The 14,919-nt window shown below is 34.8% G+C and overlaps 3 protein-coding genes across 3 annotated transcripts in view; 1 reads left to right on the forward strand and 2 right to left on the reverse strand.

Annotated features, from left to right (window-relative positions):
* The window catches only part of LOC123699526 (integrator complex subunit 1), a 32,710-nt gene extending 25,437 nt beyond the window's left edge, over positions 1-7,273 (reverse strand). Inside the window, exons 1-11 of the mRNA XM_045646495.1 lie at positions 6,986-7,273; positions 6,735-6,907; positions 6,299-6,568; positions 5,922-6,057; positions 5,653-5,746; positions 5,057-5,192; positions 4,425-4,630; positions 4,089-4,251; positions 3,277-3,423; positions 576-773; positions 79-225 (exon numbers count right to left, since the gene is read on the reverse strand). Coding sequence (XP_045502451.1) covers positions 79-225; positions 576-773; positions 3,277-3,423; positions 4,089-4,251; positions 4,425-4,630; positions 5,057-5,192; positions 5,653-5,746; positions 5,922-6,057; positions 6,299-6,568; positions 6,735-6,907; positions 6,986-7,136 — 1,821 coding nt within the window. The 5' untranslated portion in view covers positions 7,137-7,273. The remainder of the gene's footprint in view (positions 1-78; positions 226-575; positions 774-3,276; positions 3,424-4,088; positions 4,252-4,424; positions 4,631-5,056; positions 5,193-5,652; positions 5,747-5,921; positions 6,058-6,298; positions 6,569-6,734; positions 6,908-6,985) is intronic.
* Positions 7,274-9,022: 1,749 nt separating this feature from the next.
* LOC123699885 (putative leucine-rich repeat-containing protein DDB_G0290503) lies at positions 9,023-13,518 on the reverse strand. Its single transcript, XM_045646934.1, has 13 exons — positions 13,371-13,518; positions 13,069-13,232; positions 12,359-12,561; positions 11,958-12,145; positions 11,721-11,827; positions 11,368-11,542; positions 11,196-11,291; positions 10,920-11,125; positions 10,512-10,758; positions 10,345-10,404; positions 10,023-10,172; positions 9,544-9,681; positions 9,023-9,175 (listed from the first exon to the last, which is right to left on the reverse strand). The coding sequence occupies exons 1-13, from the start codon at positions 13,479-13,481 to the stop codon at positions 9,023-9,025; spliced, it is 1,998 nt and encodes a 665-aa protein (XP_045502890.1). The 5' UTR covers positions 13,482-13,518.
* Positions 13,519-13,830: 312 nt separating this feature from the next.
* Positions 13,831-14,919, forward strand: LOC123699524 (ATP synthase-coupling factor 6, mitochondrial-like). Its single transcript, XM_045646492.1, has 3 exons — positions 13,831-13,935; positions 14,092-14,237; positions 14,680-14,919. The coding sequence occupies exons 2-3, from the start codon at positions 14,092-14,094 to the stop codon at positions 14,852-14,854; spliced, it is 321 nt and encodes a 106-aa protein (XP_045502448.1). The 5' UTR covers positions 13,831-13,935; the 3' UTR covers positions 14,855-14,919.

Raw genomic sequence — 14,919 nt, forward strand, 5'->3', positions numbered from 1 at the left:
AAGAAATGGAAAACAAGGAATGACAGAAATTTATAATATTTATTTATTTCACCTATTCCATTAACCCTGTGTACTAACCTTAGAAAGGCCAATAAAGATGAGCCTTAACAGCGTGTTTTGCGACAATGGAGCTTCACAGCACAGCCGGTAAGTCAACGCCCGCTCCGACTCCGCCGGCCAGTTGTCCACTTTGCTGTACGTTTCCGCTGGCTCCACGAACATTATCTGAATATTAAGGAATAAATGGAAGATAATTTAAATGTTTCTGCCAGTTTGGGGGTAAATTAAAGAGAGCAAATTATAGTATGGCATAATGTATAGATATAGAAGTGGATGATCTAATTCACATTTGCTTTAGGAAAGATATCCCGTAGCACAACAGCGACATTATCCCGTAGCATAACAGCGACATTATCCCGCAGCGCAACGGCGACACTATCCCATAACGGAACAGCTACATTATCCCGTAGCACAACAGCTACATTATCCCGTAATGAAACAGCGAAATTATCCCGTAGTGCAGCGGGGACATTATCCCATAGCGTAACAGCGACATTATCCTGTCCTGGACGCACCTTATTGAGCGCGTGCTGGTAGTCGTGCCGCTGCGGGCGGTAGACCGACACGGCGGTGTCGAGCAGCCAGGCCAGCGCCTGCTGCTGCAGAGCCGCCAGGTGCGCGCGGTACTCGCCGCAGTGCGCCCGCTGAGCAGCCGTCACCAGGCAGCAGCAGCAGAACAGGTCCGCGATGGCTAGGAACGCGCGCTCCCGGATCTGCAAGCATACGGACCATGTTAGGCGACGTTAGAACAATGTAAATTTCCAAAAAGTGACACATTTTTGACCCATACTTGACATGAGATTGATTTTAATGGCAAAAAACAAATAAATTTCTAGTGTAATATAAAAGTTTCTTTCTAACTTTTACTGTTCTCGTAATTGCGAAAATAGTTTCTAAATACCTTTACCACGTTTAACGGTCATAAAAACATTAACCTACTATATTTTGTTGTACTTGTCATTTGCCATCGAACGAAAGGGACCTTTGCAATAAGTGAGGTTATTATTTTTTTTAGTATCGTTACAAGATTTTTGTAAAAAAATTTCGAAATCTATACTATAGTCTTTTTCACCTATGATGATTCCTGTGACACTTCATCGTGTTCCGAATTACGTATTTCATGTTTTAAATTTTAGGGCATAATATTTTTAATTTATGGCGGCATTATTACCAAAAATATAAAAATGAAACATCTTAAGGTAATAAAACAAAAACAGTATTGTTTAGTTTAATATAATGAAACATAAAATAAAATAACACAAACAAATAATACCTACGCAATTCGTGTACATGACATGGAACGTTGATAAATTATAGGATTGGAAAATCAAATAATCGGCGCCCATTTTGTGATTGTTTGTCAATCGCGTCAATCGTCTGTACGAGTCCGACAGCCTTGTATACAAGTTGCATTTTTATATTGATACTTTACGTGGTATTCTGTTATTGTTACTAATTGTTATTGTTGACTTTTTGTTGCTGTTGTTTGCTAAGATTCCTTAGTTAATTGTTGGCGAAATGCCGAAAAAACTAATTTTGGTACTTTATTCAAATCGATTTCATTTCTATATAAAATATTATCGATTATCGGAAACAATTGATACGATATTAGTACAGGGTGTCTCAAAAGAAAGTTTATATTTTGTGGATGAATAAAAAAAAAAGTAAGCGGTGTATTGAAAAAATGTTTATTAATTATTAAAGTGCATAATATGGGAATTTATTTCTTAAAAATAATATCGTCCAAATTCGCAAAAACGCAGTCTATTGCGTTCACGGCACTCATTTAATCGAACACTAAAATTATTTATGACAGCTCGGCAGGTAGACACAGTGATGGCTGCCATTTCGTGTCGGATACTTTCTTTTAAATGCACTAGAGAAGTTGGTTTTATGGCATACACTTTATATTTAAGATACCCCCACAAGAAAAAGTCCATCGGAGTTAAATAAGGGCTGCGTGGAGGCCAATTTATATCACCTCTCCTAGAGATCAATTTTCCCGGAAAAATTTCATGAATTCGAGGTAAAGACATATTGGATGTGAGATCCGTCTTGCTGCAACCATGTTCTCTGGTTATAGCCAGGAAAGTTTTGCAGTGCAGGCACTAAAAACTCGTCTACCATCGCTCTGAATTTACTGTAACTGCACGCCCCCTTTCGTCTTCGAAAAAGTAAGGGCCAATAATTCCTCGCTAATTTCTATTCTTGATAATCTCTTTCTCTATCTTAAATTTAAAGTGTATGCCAACAAACCAACTTCTCTAGAGCATTTAAAAGAAAATATCCAGCACGAAATGGCAGCCATCACTGTGTCTACCTGCCGAGCTGTCATAAATACTGTAATTTTACTGTTCGATTAAATGAGTGCCGTGAACGCAATGGACTGTATTTGGACGATATTATTTTTAAGAAATAAATTCCCATATTATGCAGTTTAATAATTAATAAACATTTTTTCAATACACCGCTTACTTTTTTTTTATTCATCCACAAAATATAAACTTTCTTTTGAGACACCCTGTATAAGACATCTCTACACGTGTCAAAAATCGATATGTCACAGAAATCATCTGAGGTGAAAAGGACTATAATATTATAAAGCTGAAGAGTTTGTTTGAACGTGCTAATCTCGGGAACTACTGGTCCGATTTGAAAAATTATTTCGGTGTTAGATAGATAGCCTATTTATCGAAGTAGGCTATAGGCTACATCACGCTAAGACCAACAAGTAATGTGGGTGAAACTGCGGAGCGCAGCTAGTCTCGAATAAAAGCCTTAGAACGGCCGTACACGGGCGGCTCGAGCAGTCAACGACCGACCGCTCGTGCTGTCGCTACAAACCGCGCAGTTGACGGCTTGAAGTGGTCGCGACTGTTCGAGCAGTCCGTGTACGGCAGTGAACGAATGTCCATAGTTCACCGCTTCAAGCCGTCGGTTTGAACTGCTTGAAGCGGTGCGCGCTAGTCTTACTAATATTATAAATGCGAAAGTTTGTGAGGATAGATGTGTATGTGTATGTTCGTTACTCTTTCACGCAAATACTACTGAACCGATTACAGTGAAATAAAGCACACATATTTATTGTAATGATGTTCTTTTTTTTATATGTATAGAGGGTAACTTGGATAGGTTTTATCCCGGAAATCCCACGGGAACGGGAACTATGCGGGTTTTTCTTTGAAAAGCGGGAAGCTAGTAGTTTATACAGGGTACCTCCTGCGGCGGGTCGTGCGGCGGCGGCTGCGCCAGCGCGCGGGCGAGCGGCAGCAGCGCCTGCGCGTCCGACCGCGCCGCGCGGATGCACTCGCGGGTCAGCGCGCGCAGCGGCCGCAGGTAGTCCTCCGTGCGCAGCAGCAGCTCCTGCACAGACCATTTGCAATCACAATCTTATAATTTATCCCAACCCCGAACATGCCATATAAAATTTAAAAAAGAGCGTGTGTACCGAGCACACGTGTCAGAAGTGAAACTTTTTTGGCAAGATTCAAAGGAACAAAATCGTCGCCTTACTCTATGACGTAACGGTATTGTCATAACGCGCCCTTGAAATTTTGCTCTCAGCACACCTAATGAAGTTTCACTTCAAAAATAATAAAAAATATGACGTGTAGAATTAAAATAAGATCAAGCGCAGCAACATTTGTATTATAAATAGGTTAAAAAATGTGGAAGCAGAATCAGATCGGTCTAAAAGAAAAAAAATTGATATAAAAAATGTTAATTCGATACGCGCTGGACTGTTAGGAATAAAAAAAAAGACGGGTTGCACTCCGGGAGTGCCGGCAGAAGTGAAAACTTGATTATTAACGTTCGACATGTTTGATATTTTGGAATGGTATCCGTCTTACGCATGGAATATAAGGGCTAAAAAAAAAACAGGATCAGGCCACGTGTCCTGACGCGAGTTTAAAATTTTTATACCCAACGCCGCTAAAGAAGTTTTCACTTCAACATGTCGCAATCTGGCAGAATAAAGATGACTGAAATCACTTCATTAATTTCAATAAATATTAAAACAAACAGACCAGATAAGTATCCGCCATAGCGGTCGGCACGAGCTGCGGCTGCGCATGTATGAGCGCAGCGAGCACCGCCATGTTGTTCGGCGAACGAACGTTCGATAATTCGTTGTAGATCGTGTGCGTTACTACGCTACGTAACAACGCCGGACTTTCGGATACCATCTCCCTGTAAAACAAATAAAATTATGATTTTTCTGTTTCGTCTTGTCCAATTGTGTATTTTTGTTTCTGTAACTATGTAATTTAGTTTTTAAGGGCATTTTTCATTTGTACATTATAAGAACTGTAAAAGTTATGTTTTTGCTGAACAAATTATAAATAAGAAAACCATCATCTCACCTCAAACACGACTGATAAGCACTTTGCAGTGGTTTCGTCTTCAATCTCATACGCGCCAACTGCGCCAACACTTCATGATCACGTGGTGCGCTAGGCCCGGCCGCGCACGCGTTCGCGCACACATACGCGAGCAACTCTTGCGCAGCTCGCCACGTTTTACCAGAGTGTAGCCAGCCTTCAAGGCGAGAGGCGGCTATCATGCGGATCTGGAAGGTTCGAATGCTGCTTGTTAAGAGGTCATACTAAATAAGTAAATATACATATTTCTATTCAGATGGTGATGGCTCGAAGGACCAAAACAATGAAAAACAGGAAAAATAATATTGTAAACTTTTGTTCCTAAAACCTCCAAACAATTAAGAGCCGTGGTTGATTGTTACACACTGTGGTTACACACAAAAGATTATTTGGAATATCGAGAAATGTATGCAAAAACATTTTTTTTAAAACCTCACCTATTACTACAAAATCATTAATCAATACCTTATTACATCAAATACGGATGTTTATGGAAAAGCAGAAATTAATATAACCAAAAGTGAAGTGAACAAAATTTTGCAAGAAAAAAATATAGATCTATTTCTTTGTACTTCAGCTAACAATTAGAACCAATAGATAAATAACAGACGTACCTCTGGAAAACCGCAAGTAGCCGATAACAGCTTCAGGAACCCTTTGCCCATAGCATCAGGTGCCGCGCGACGCTGTATCTGCTCTTTGATCGCTTCGAGCACTAACGCCTCGACTGTTTCGTAGCTGCTCGAGTACCTGAAATCAAGAAAACTAATTCAACATTTCAATTTGCTTGTTCAAAGTCGGAATAAAATAATGTTTAAAAAATTGTGTGCATACTACTGCAGGTTAAGGGGATAAACTACTAATATGTGTAAGCAGTATAATAAGTATATAGTTTAAGCTCTTCAAATAAATATATAAGTATTTAAAAATAATATTTTACATATAAGACAAGATCTGTTTCCCATATCTGTATGATAGATATATTTCAACTTTGTTTTATAAATCAACAACTTACTGGATTAAGCAGAGCCAACACCTCTTACATCCATAGTGACATAGTTCATAAGTGTAACAAGGCAGCTATAAACTCTATTACTAAATACACATTGAAAAGAATACACCAATAATAATATTAACAAACCATAATTTTCCATCACCACAGATCAAAGGCATTCTAAATAAAATCATTCAAAATATCTATAAAAATTACCTCGGAAACACGGAGTAATCCAGCTCTGCGTTATCAACGTCATCCTCCGTGCTCCCCATGAGTGGCGACCCTGAACCTGATGGAGACATTGTACCTGATAATAAAATGTTTTCTAGCGTTAAAAAATAAATAAAAACCTGCCCAAAAAAAAAAAATAACAACTCGAACACTACCTTATCTCCAAATATTTTGTGTAGAGGTATTTATCACGAAAAATAAAAATGAAGTCATAAAAATAAAAGTAATTAACTAAAATATAGTGATCATACCCAGTGTGTTATCAGAAGGAATAAGATGTGGCGGAGGCTGTTTAGTGCTAAACGCTGTCACTATATTATCCACTAAACATTTGCACCATGAACAATCTACCCACCATCTCTCGTTCAGTGCGTCATCTAAGTATACCTGGCAACATAATTAAATAACTCACTACATATTTGTATCTCATTTTTTGTTGTAGTGTTAAGAATAATAGGTATTTTACCAAAAAATATTTATTTTTTTATTGAACTCACATACGATTTTTGTAAGATTTTAATATATGTTTTTACCTATTTTCAAAATTTGTTCCTTAGATCTTAATTCTAATATTCAATATGATTATTTATAAAATATTTATTGTTCAATAACTAATACTTATTCTTACCTTAATAAATGTATCTGGCCAGTTATTGCTATCCTTATGCCCTGCATATAACATATTACAAGCCAGAACAAATACCAACGGATTGCCTTTACTTTTGAATGCTGCTCCCTGTTCTCTCTTCAGCAGCGTACAAAGTGTCTGCGTAACTGTCTCATGAGCAAACATATTTGGCCTTATTTTGGTCAAATACAACATGCTCATGCAAAGGATAAGGTCCGGTTTGGAACGCTGCGACTTTAAGAGGCGGATGGAGCCTGTCAGGAGACCCAGCTGAAATTGAAACAGTTGATAAATTTGAATTGAATATGTTACATAAACAACCAAAGCACTAAAAATAAAATAGCTATCAGGAAAAGTAACAGATAGCAGAACTATTTATAATAGAGACTCATAAATAAAATAGATATATATTTATAATAATAACAAGAGTACATACAAGTTTATCTGAGTTATGGGTGTCCAAAGCTTGCAAGACATTAGGCACCAGATCAACAGGATCTATTTCCAATGATGTGGGTGCTACTGCTTCAGCTGGTGACCCAATTCTGGACCTCTTATTAGGAGGCTGACTGCCAAACCCAGAACCTTCGCGTTTTCTTTCGGCAACACCTATAATTCGAACCAATAAGTAAAGAATAAAGATACATCATAATAAGGAACATATTTTTCATTTTATTTATAACTAACCGCTGGTCGATGGTTTATGTATATTTCGTTTTTCAGAATCTCTAGAGACGACAACAGTTGACTTGCTGCCCAGGGCAAATATATCTTGAGGATGTTGTGGAGCCTTGCTCTTGCCTCCACGGCCGGCGGAGGACATTTTACCACGCTCCATTGATAAGTTTGAAGTAGTATTCTCAGTGTCTTAAAGGGAATATCTTTCAAATCATTATACTAAAGCTCGAAATATTTTATGGTTGAAATTTTACTTTTATATCGAAAATAAACAAACAACACACACGCAGCACTATGCGGTCGACTCACGTCTGAAATTTCAAATTTGACAATTGACACTGACTGACTGCTGACGTTTAATCATAGAGACAGAGTATTATAATTTTACAGACTATGCAAATGTACAATACTAAAAAAAGCGTTCTATTGCATTAGAACTCCTATCCGAGAACTCCGTTTCAGTTTTTCAGTTTCAAAATCAGTTTCAGACTGTGGTTTCAGATCAATTATGTATTACTAGGTAAATCTGCTTTATCGGACGTCGAGTTGAGAGGTGTAAATTTTTTCACAAATCTCAATGAATTTTAAATTAGTATCAAAAAATATTTACAAGAGATTCATTAAGAAGTAATAAAGTTTATTAAAAAAATATTTGAGACTAATTCGAGTAACATGAATCTTCCTTAAGGAAGATAATATTTAATCAAAACTCTTAGCTATCTTTCACATTTCACATCTATACTAATATTATAAAGAGGAAAGGTTTGTAATTATGTATGTATGTATGGTTTTCACGCATAAACTACTGGACCGATTTCAAAAATTCTTTCACTATTAGAAAGCTGCGTCTTCACTGAGCAACATAGGCTATATTGCATTTTCAAAAAAATTAGAGATCCTTACCAAAAAAATGGAATAATGTAACCCAAGGTGTAAAATATTTCTTAATAAAAATTCTGTCATTGCGTGCGCTGCGGAATCTATTCCTTGAAGTACGAGGTACATAGGTACCACGGGCGAAGCCGGGGCGGACCGCTAGTCTACACTAATATTATAAAGAGGAAAACTTTGTTTGTTTGTTTGATTGTAATGAATAGGCTCATAAACTACTGGACCGATTTTGGTGAAATTTCTCACAGACAATCTTTAGACCCTGAGAAAGAACAAAGGCTACTTTTTATTGCGAAATATGTACCACGGGCGAAGCCGGGGCGGACCGCTAGTTATTTATATAATACGTACAATAATTAGTATAGTGGGTTCATTAGATTATATTAAATTGATAAATAATAATATTAGTCAACGAGTCATGGAATAAAAAGAAGTGGTTTCTTCAAATAAAATTTATTGAGATTAAAACGAAAAAAACATTTATGTCTTATTAACTAAGAACAAATTAAGTAACTAGTTATTAATTAATATTTTTCTTGAATTAATTATAATTATTAATAATTGAATATCAAACTGAAGAATTATTTATTTAAATTTCTTAGTTTTATTATTGTCGACACGCTTGGCCTTAAGATAGGTTCGTTCTTTGTTTTGCAAATCATTCTTCGCTTGAGATAGAGAGATCATCATCTGTAAATAAAAATATTTGTTTCAGTTTAAATATGAAGAGTGTAGTTACCATCATTAAATATATGGAGTGAAAACCATTTGTGTTTACTGTTTTTTTTTTTCAAATATGAAGGTACTTCAAAAATATTATTGAAATAGAACAAGAGCTGTCGTAAATTTTTTAAAGGTAAAAATACATCACTTAATTTTATATTACGATCAGGGACCGTATTATGACCTGTTATTTCCAGACAGTTTACGCCGTGAATTGAACTAACTGGCAAATTCATGTAATACCAAATTAACCATTGCTGGTTATTGCGATCATAATTTGATTTTGGCAGTCAGTTTAATTCACGGCGTAAACTGTCTGGAAATCTGGAAATAAGAGGTCATAATACGGCCCCTGAATTGACATTTTATCCTAACATTTATTTTATCAGTAAAATACAATACGAGACATGTTATTTTTAATTTTATTTTCAGCTAATAGTGATACATTACGTCATTTTTCCTTGGCTTAGTGTTCCGTCCCTGTCCTGTGGGCACAGCGCTGCGACGTTTGAGCGTTGACAGCGGCATTGGAGATAGACGCTCACCGCGAGATATTGCTGAGAAGCGACGGTTCACTTCTGACGCCTGTAATGGGTGTTATTTATATTTATTTTTGTAAAACTCATTTAATAACAACCATGAAGTTTTTTCCTGGAAACCAAGATTAACAATACAAGAAATCATTAATTAAAAAAGAATACTGAAGAGGTGCAGCTTTATAATCATTAAGTTAAAATGAGTTTTAAATTCGGTATATCAATTGTATACAATCACGAATACCTATTAGCTGTTGAATTTCTAACCAATGCATCTGCCTAACTACGAAAGTTGATTTTTTAACTTGAATTGTAGCAGTTTATTACATTTATTTACGAAATAATGTAGTTTTTATCAAAATATATATTTCCTTAATTATCATTAAATTAAAATTATCATTAATTTCAAGAACGTACATCAATAGTATCCCCATCAGTGCTGCTATCGCTGAACAAAGTGTACAGCATGCTGTCCATGTTGTGATTTGGTTCAGTGCGAGGCACTGCGAACTCGCGCTTCGATTGGATTATAGGTGATACTGGCTGAGGTTTCTTCTGTTGATATATTAATAAACTAAATTACTATTCGTAAATAATATAATAATTAGAAGTTATTTCGACATGTCGTCAAGAAAATACAATATTTTTTTATCAATTTATACTTAAAATGCTATTAATTCCCCATCAAAATCAGTGTTTTTGGTCATAAGCCGAAACAACAACGAAAGAAGAGTTTAGGAACGGCTTTTCATGTACTTTTCCTGATGTAGATGCAACTATTTTTTCTGCATTTAAAACATTCATTAAATTATTTAAAAAAATGTTTCACTCATATAGCGTCTCAAAAAATCACGATAAATATAACGCTAATTTTATTCAGCAGCTCTTACACTAACCTTACTAGACGGTGTCAACATAACAGCATTATCGTCTGGCTCCGGTTGTACAGCGGGTTCTCTATCTCTTGGCGCGGGACGACCGTTGAGTTCCTTTTGAATATTGTCTATGGTGCCTTGCATACCGGTTATCTTTTCTTGAAGACGATCCTTTATGATACACGATAAGTTTATTGCATTATTTTATCTTTAAACATTTTTTTTCCAAAGGGTAAACAAAGTTCGCAACTTGAGTGGTTTATACATTGTTATTTAAAAAAAAACACAAAGTTAACGGACTTTTTTTTAAACTTGATGGAAACTTGGTACAGGAATGGTTTACCTTTTCGCTTCTCATCTCTAGTATGATAGACATTTGTTTGGATAACTCGTCTTCTTTATCCTGCAAAAAAAATTCTATAATGTAAAACTTCTTGCAACATTAGGAACTGTTTGTTCATAATTTTTTTGAGAAAATACATTACATACAAGAAAATTTACTAGGCTTACCCTCGCAATGGCCTCCAGTTGTTCAATCCTGACCGCCATCTTCATCTCCATCTCTTTCCCATTCTCCCTCTCCACTTCCAGCTCCTTATTGCTCCTCTGCAGAGCATTCTCCAGTTTATTCCTTACATCTGTACTGGTTTTTAGTTCTGACATCAATTGGGCGATAGTTGAAGCCTTTAAATCTAATTCTTTGTCTTTCAACTCTATTGTGTTGGTCAGGTCTTGTATTTTTTCGTCAGTTGATTCTCTGTAATAAGTATGAATTGGAAATTTAAAATGGTGGTAATTTATTATTTTTCTATATTTAGACGACTCAATGAAGTCTTATTTGTCTGAGTTTGAAATAAGTAAAAACTGACTTATTTTTAACGATTAATGAGGAAAGTAGTGTTATAAACATTTAGTTACCTGTAAATTTTAAAATCATTGTCGATTTCATGAATTTTATTCTGTAGTGTTTCAATTTCATCACCGAGTTCTTGTTCGCGAATTTTTATATTATTAACTTCCACCACTTTTTTATCCAATTCTTTAATTAAATTAGACTTGTCCTGTTCAATCATCGATATCTTTTCATTTAATATCTCCAACTCTTGTTTCAAATTGTTCAGAACCTATAATTTTTAGCGACATTATATTAAAATTATCATAATTTTACTTAACTAGGTAATTATTTGTACTTACTTCATTCTTTTTCTTCACGTCTGCTTCTAAGTTATGTTTCTCGTCAATAAGAGTTTTCATATCTTTATTGATATTTTCATGAATTGACGAAGCTTCCTAATTATTAAAATATGCATTATTTAGTACACTTAATATAATTTGTTTAAATTTAAATTAAAATGTTTTTTTTTACCTCCAGTTTCTTTTTCAAGTCATTAATAATATCAGATGTAGCATTATGTTCATCTTCCAAGGCAGCTATTTTATCTTGCAAAGAACTATTCTGATCGCACATAGATTTAGCGAATTGCTCTTGGTGTGTGAGAGCCTTTTTCAAAGCGGAATTTGCATCGATACTTTCTTTTAAACTAGAATTAATATTTTTTGTTTAATTTATGTCGAAAACACAGTTGAAAAATTTCTTAAAGCTTTAGAAAAAATTAATATCAATTATTAAATACAAAATTTTATTTGTTTAAGTTTCTATTTCATAATTTCCATGGTTAATTTATTAATTAAATAAAAGGAAGAAAATTAAAATGTTACTCTTTCTCCTGCTTAGCCAACATGTTCCTCATTTCATTGTTTTGCGCGTTAAATTCGTGGACCAATTGCTTCATGTCGCGTTGCATGTTCGATATCGTCTCCTCTTTCTGTAAAAAAAAAACAAAAAAATATTATTATCAAAAAGAAATGTGGATTTCTTTTTTTAATTTGTTTTCAACAAAAAAAATACAAGCTTATAATTATTTAAGAATTCAATAAAAACTATTAAAAATTTACCTTTTCGAGTTCAATCTGAGCAATATCAAGTTTTTTGTGAAGCTCGTTGACGGTATTTTTCAATTCTTCAGTTTGAGCCTGCGCAGAAGCGACTTTGACCCTTGCGTTGTTGAGTTCACTCTCAAGTTGTTGTTTGGACGCAGTAAACACTTGCATTAGTTGCCTTTGATGCTCGCCGCTCAGTTTAACTAGATGTGATTGTGACAAAAATTTGAGCATACATTTGCAATAACATTAAATAAGAAAATGAGTTGATATAAAAATAATGAAAAAGTGTCATCTCTTGTTTAACTAAAATATTAAATCGAAAAAAAAATCGTGATGCGTAATCAATAATCATAACTATAATATTTTACGTTTTTTGAGCATCCACTCATATTTCAATAAGAGAAATTCCTTACTCTTCTCTTCAAGGCTCATCACTAACTGGCCATGTTTTTCATCACTTTGCACCTGCTGCGCCTTAATATCGCGAACCAGTTGACCAGACTTCTGGTAAGCGTCGCATAATGATGCCTGGTCAGCTTTGCACCGAGATAGAGTCTGTTTGAGTCGCTCACTGTAGTCTTCTAGAACGTCGCATATTTCACGAGTGCTGCTCAACCTATGGAATATCTTTTAGTTTACTTTTGGAAACTTTATTATGGACTAGCTGTTCCGCGCGGTATTACCCGCATTGTTTTGCTCCTGTTGGTATTGGCGTAATGGTATATAGCCTAGAGCCTTCCTCGATAAATGGGCTATTCTAACACGGAAATATTTTTTTCAAATCGGACCAGTAGTTCTTGAGATTAGCGCGTTCAAACAAACAAACTCTTCAGCTTTAAAATATTAGTATGGATTGATGGGATACTTCGAATAATTGATGAATAAACAAGTGAAGGTTATAGAGAAATCTGTAATTAATTATTGTGATTGATCATTCAAGTTAAGTGCATTCTATAATTTCTACATTTTCTTATTATGTTGTACCTAGTCGTTGAACTCACAAACATATTCTTATTTTAAGGAACGCATAGTTAATTATGGCATATATTTGGGCATATTTTATTGTACCTACTTACATATTATGCAGGCAAGAATTATTTTTTAAGAAATTAAATTTACTAACTTATTTAAGGTTTCAGGACGCAAACGAAGTTCATCCTGGTACTGGCCAGAAATGGTCTCATGTTGCATCTGAACTTCTACCATATTTTGCTGCAGTCGCTCATGGTTTCCTTCCACCTGTTGCAGCTTCTCCTTAAGGTCCCAATATGCTGTGTCTTGAGCAACCTATTACAAAAAATAAAATAAATATCAAAATCTAATAAAGACTTTGTTTTGTTATTTAAACAACATAATTACAATGTACGAACAAATAAAAGTGATCATTTAAATCCACGTTACATTAAATTTATATCGAAATCTTACCTTCAATTTTATTACTTTTGCAGTTTCTCGAGAAACTTTTTCTCGTAGCTTTTCAACATTGACATTTACTCTTTTTCTGCCCACAACATTACTTATTTCACCGAAATCCATCTTAAAATCTTTTAAAAGAATGTTTTACAAACTTATTTCAACTAAAAGCGGAAAAGAACACTTTTAATTTTTATTTTTAAAGTTTTAGATATTGGCGGGAATTTTTTTTTTTTTATCATCCGTGGTGCGTGGTAGTGCGTACGTGTTCTATTGTTTGTGGTCGGATTTTTATTTTAATTATATTTACTGCATACGAAAATTACTAATAATGCACAAATTACAATATATACATATTTTATGGTTGATAATAACAGTCTAATTATGGTCTAGTTAAATTATTTGCAGCACAGATTTGTACTTATAGAAAAATTGATACTCTATCACTACTCTATTGATTTTAAAGTCTTGACTTTGATAGTTGACACTTGACGTTTCCGTATTGGTTATTTAATCTGTAACCAGATTCAATACTGTACTGTCGATTGGAAAATAGTAATTTTTAATAAATTAAAAGGTGTGTATTCCCAAATTGTATAAATTTTCGAGTATTATGACTTCACAATTAAGTTTCTCGATTTTCCTCTAATAATGCAGCGATATGATAATAATAAAAAATACTTATTTATATTTGTTATGTAATTGATTTAAAGGTTAGGAATACTGCTTTCAGATGCTCTCATCTTCAGTCCTTAGTAGCCTTCGCGCTGCGCGTGTCTCAGTCCAGGTCACCAGAAACCTGGCAGCAGCGTCCAAAGCCTCTGACCCAATCCAGCAGTTGTTCATTGACAAAATCAGAGAATACAAACAGAAAAGCGCGTAAGTACTTTATGTTCCGATATAAAATTACTTCATTCTATCAGTCATACATTACATATGTGTGACTGCAATGATTTTGTATCAAAACCTGCCATGAGTAAACTAGAAATGTTCATGTTATCACATTCTGTTGGAACTTGCTATATTAAACCAGAATGGAGTAAGTGAAGTGGTAAATTATATATTCTTAAATATATTTTTAAAACCTGATTTGTTTTTATCATCTGGCATCAAATACCTAGTATATTTCAGTAAAAGATACAGTTGCAGTTTGCATTGTAAGGTAAAGTAATAAAATTCACAGTAGGAGTACAGATAAATTACTGGCAGTATTAAAGCATCTATGCTTTTGATGAAATAAGTTTTTAATGTATATGGCGAGTCATTTATACATGATTTAGTCCATCTAATAGCAACATTAACAATATAAATTGACTTCCAGTGGTGGCAAGATGGTAGATGTCAGTCCCGCAGTAGAAAAGGAACTCAAAGCAGAGTTGGAGAAGCTGGAACGCCAATACGGAGGTGGATCTGGTATCGACATGACTGCATTCCCCTCATTCAAGTTTGAAGAACCCAAGCTGGACCCCATCAACGAACAGGCTGCCAAGAAGTGAACAATTAGTGTATTTAATGGTTATCATGCCACAGTGTTAGGAAATAAACTGGTTATTTAAACGCA

Source organism: Colias croceus, chromosome 18, assembly GCF_905220415.1.
Source record: "Colias croceus chromosome 18, ilColCroc2.1".
Lineage (NCBI taxonomy): Eukaryota > Metazoa > Arthropoda > Insecta > Lepidoptera > Pieridae > Colias > Colias croceus.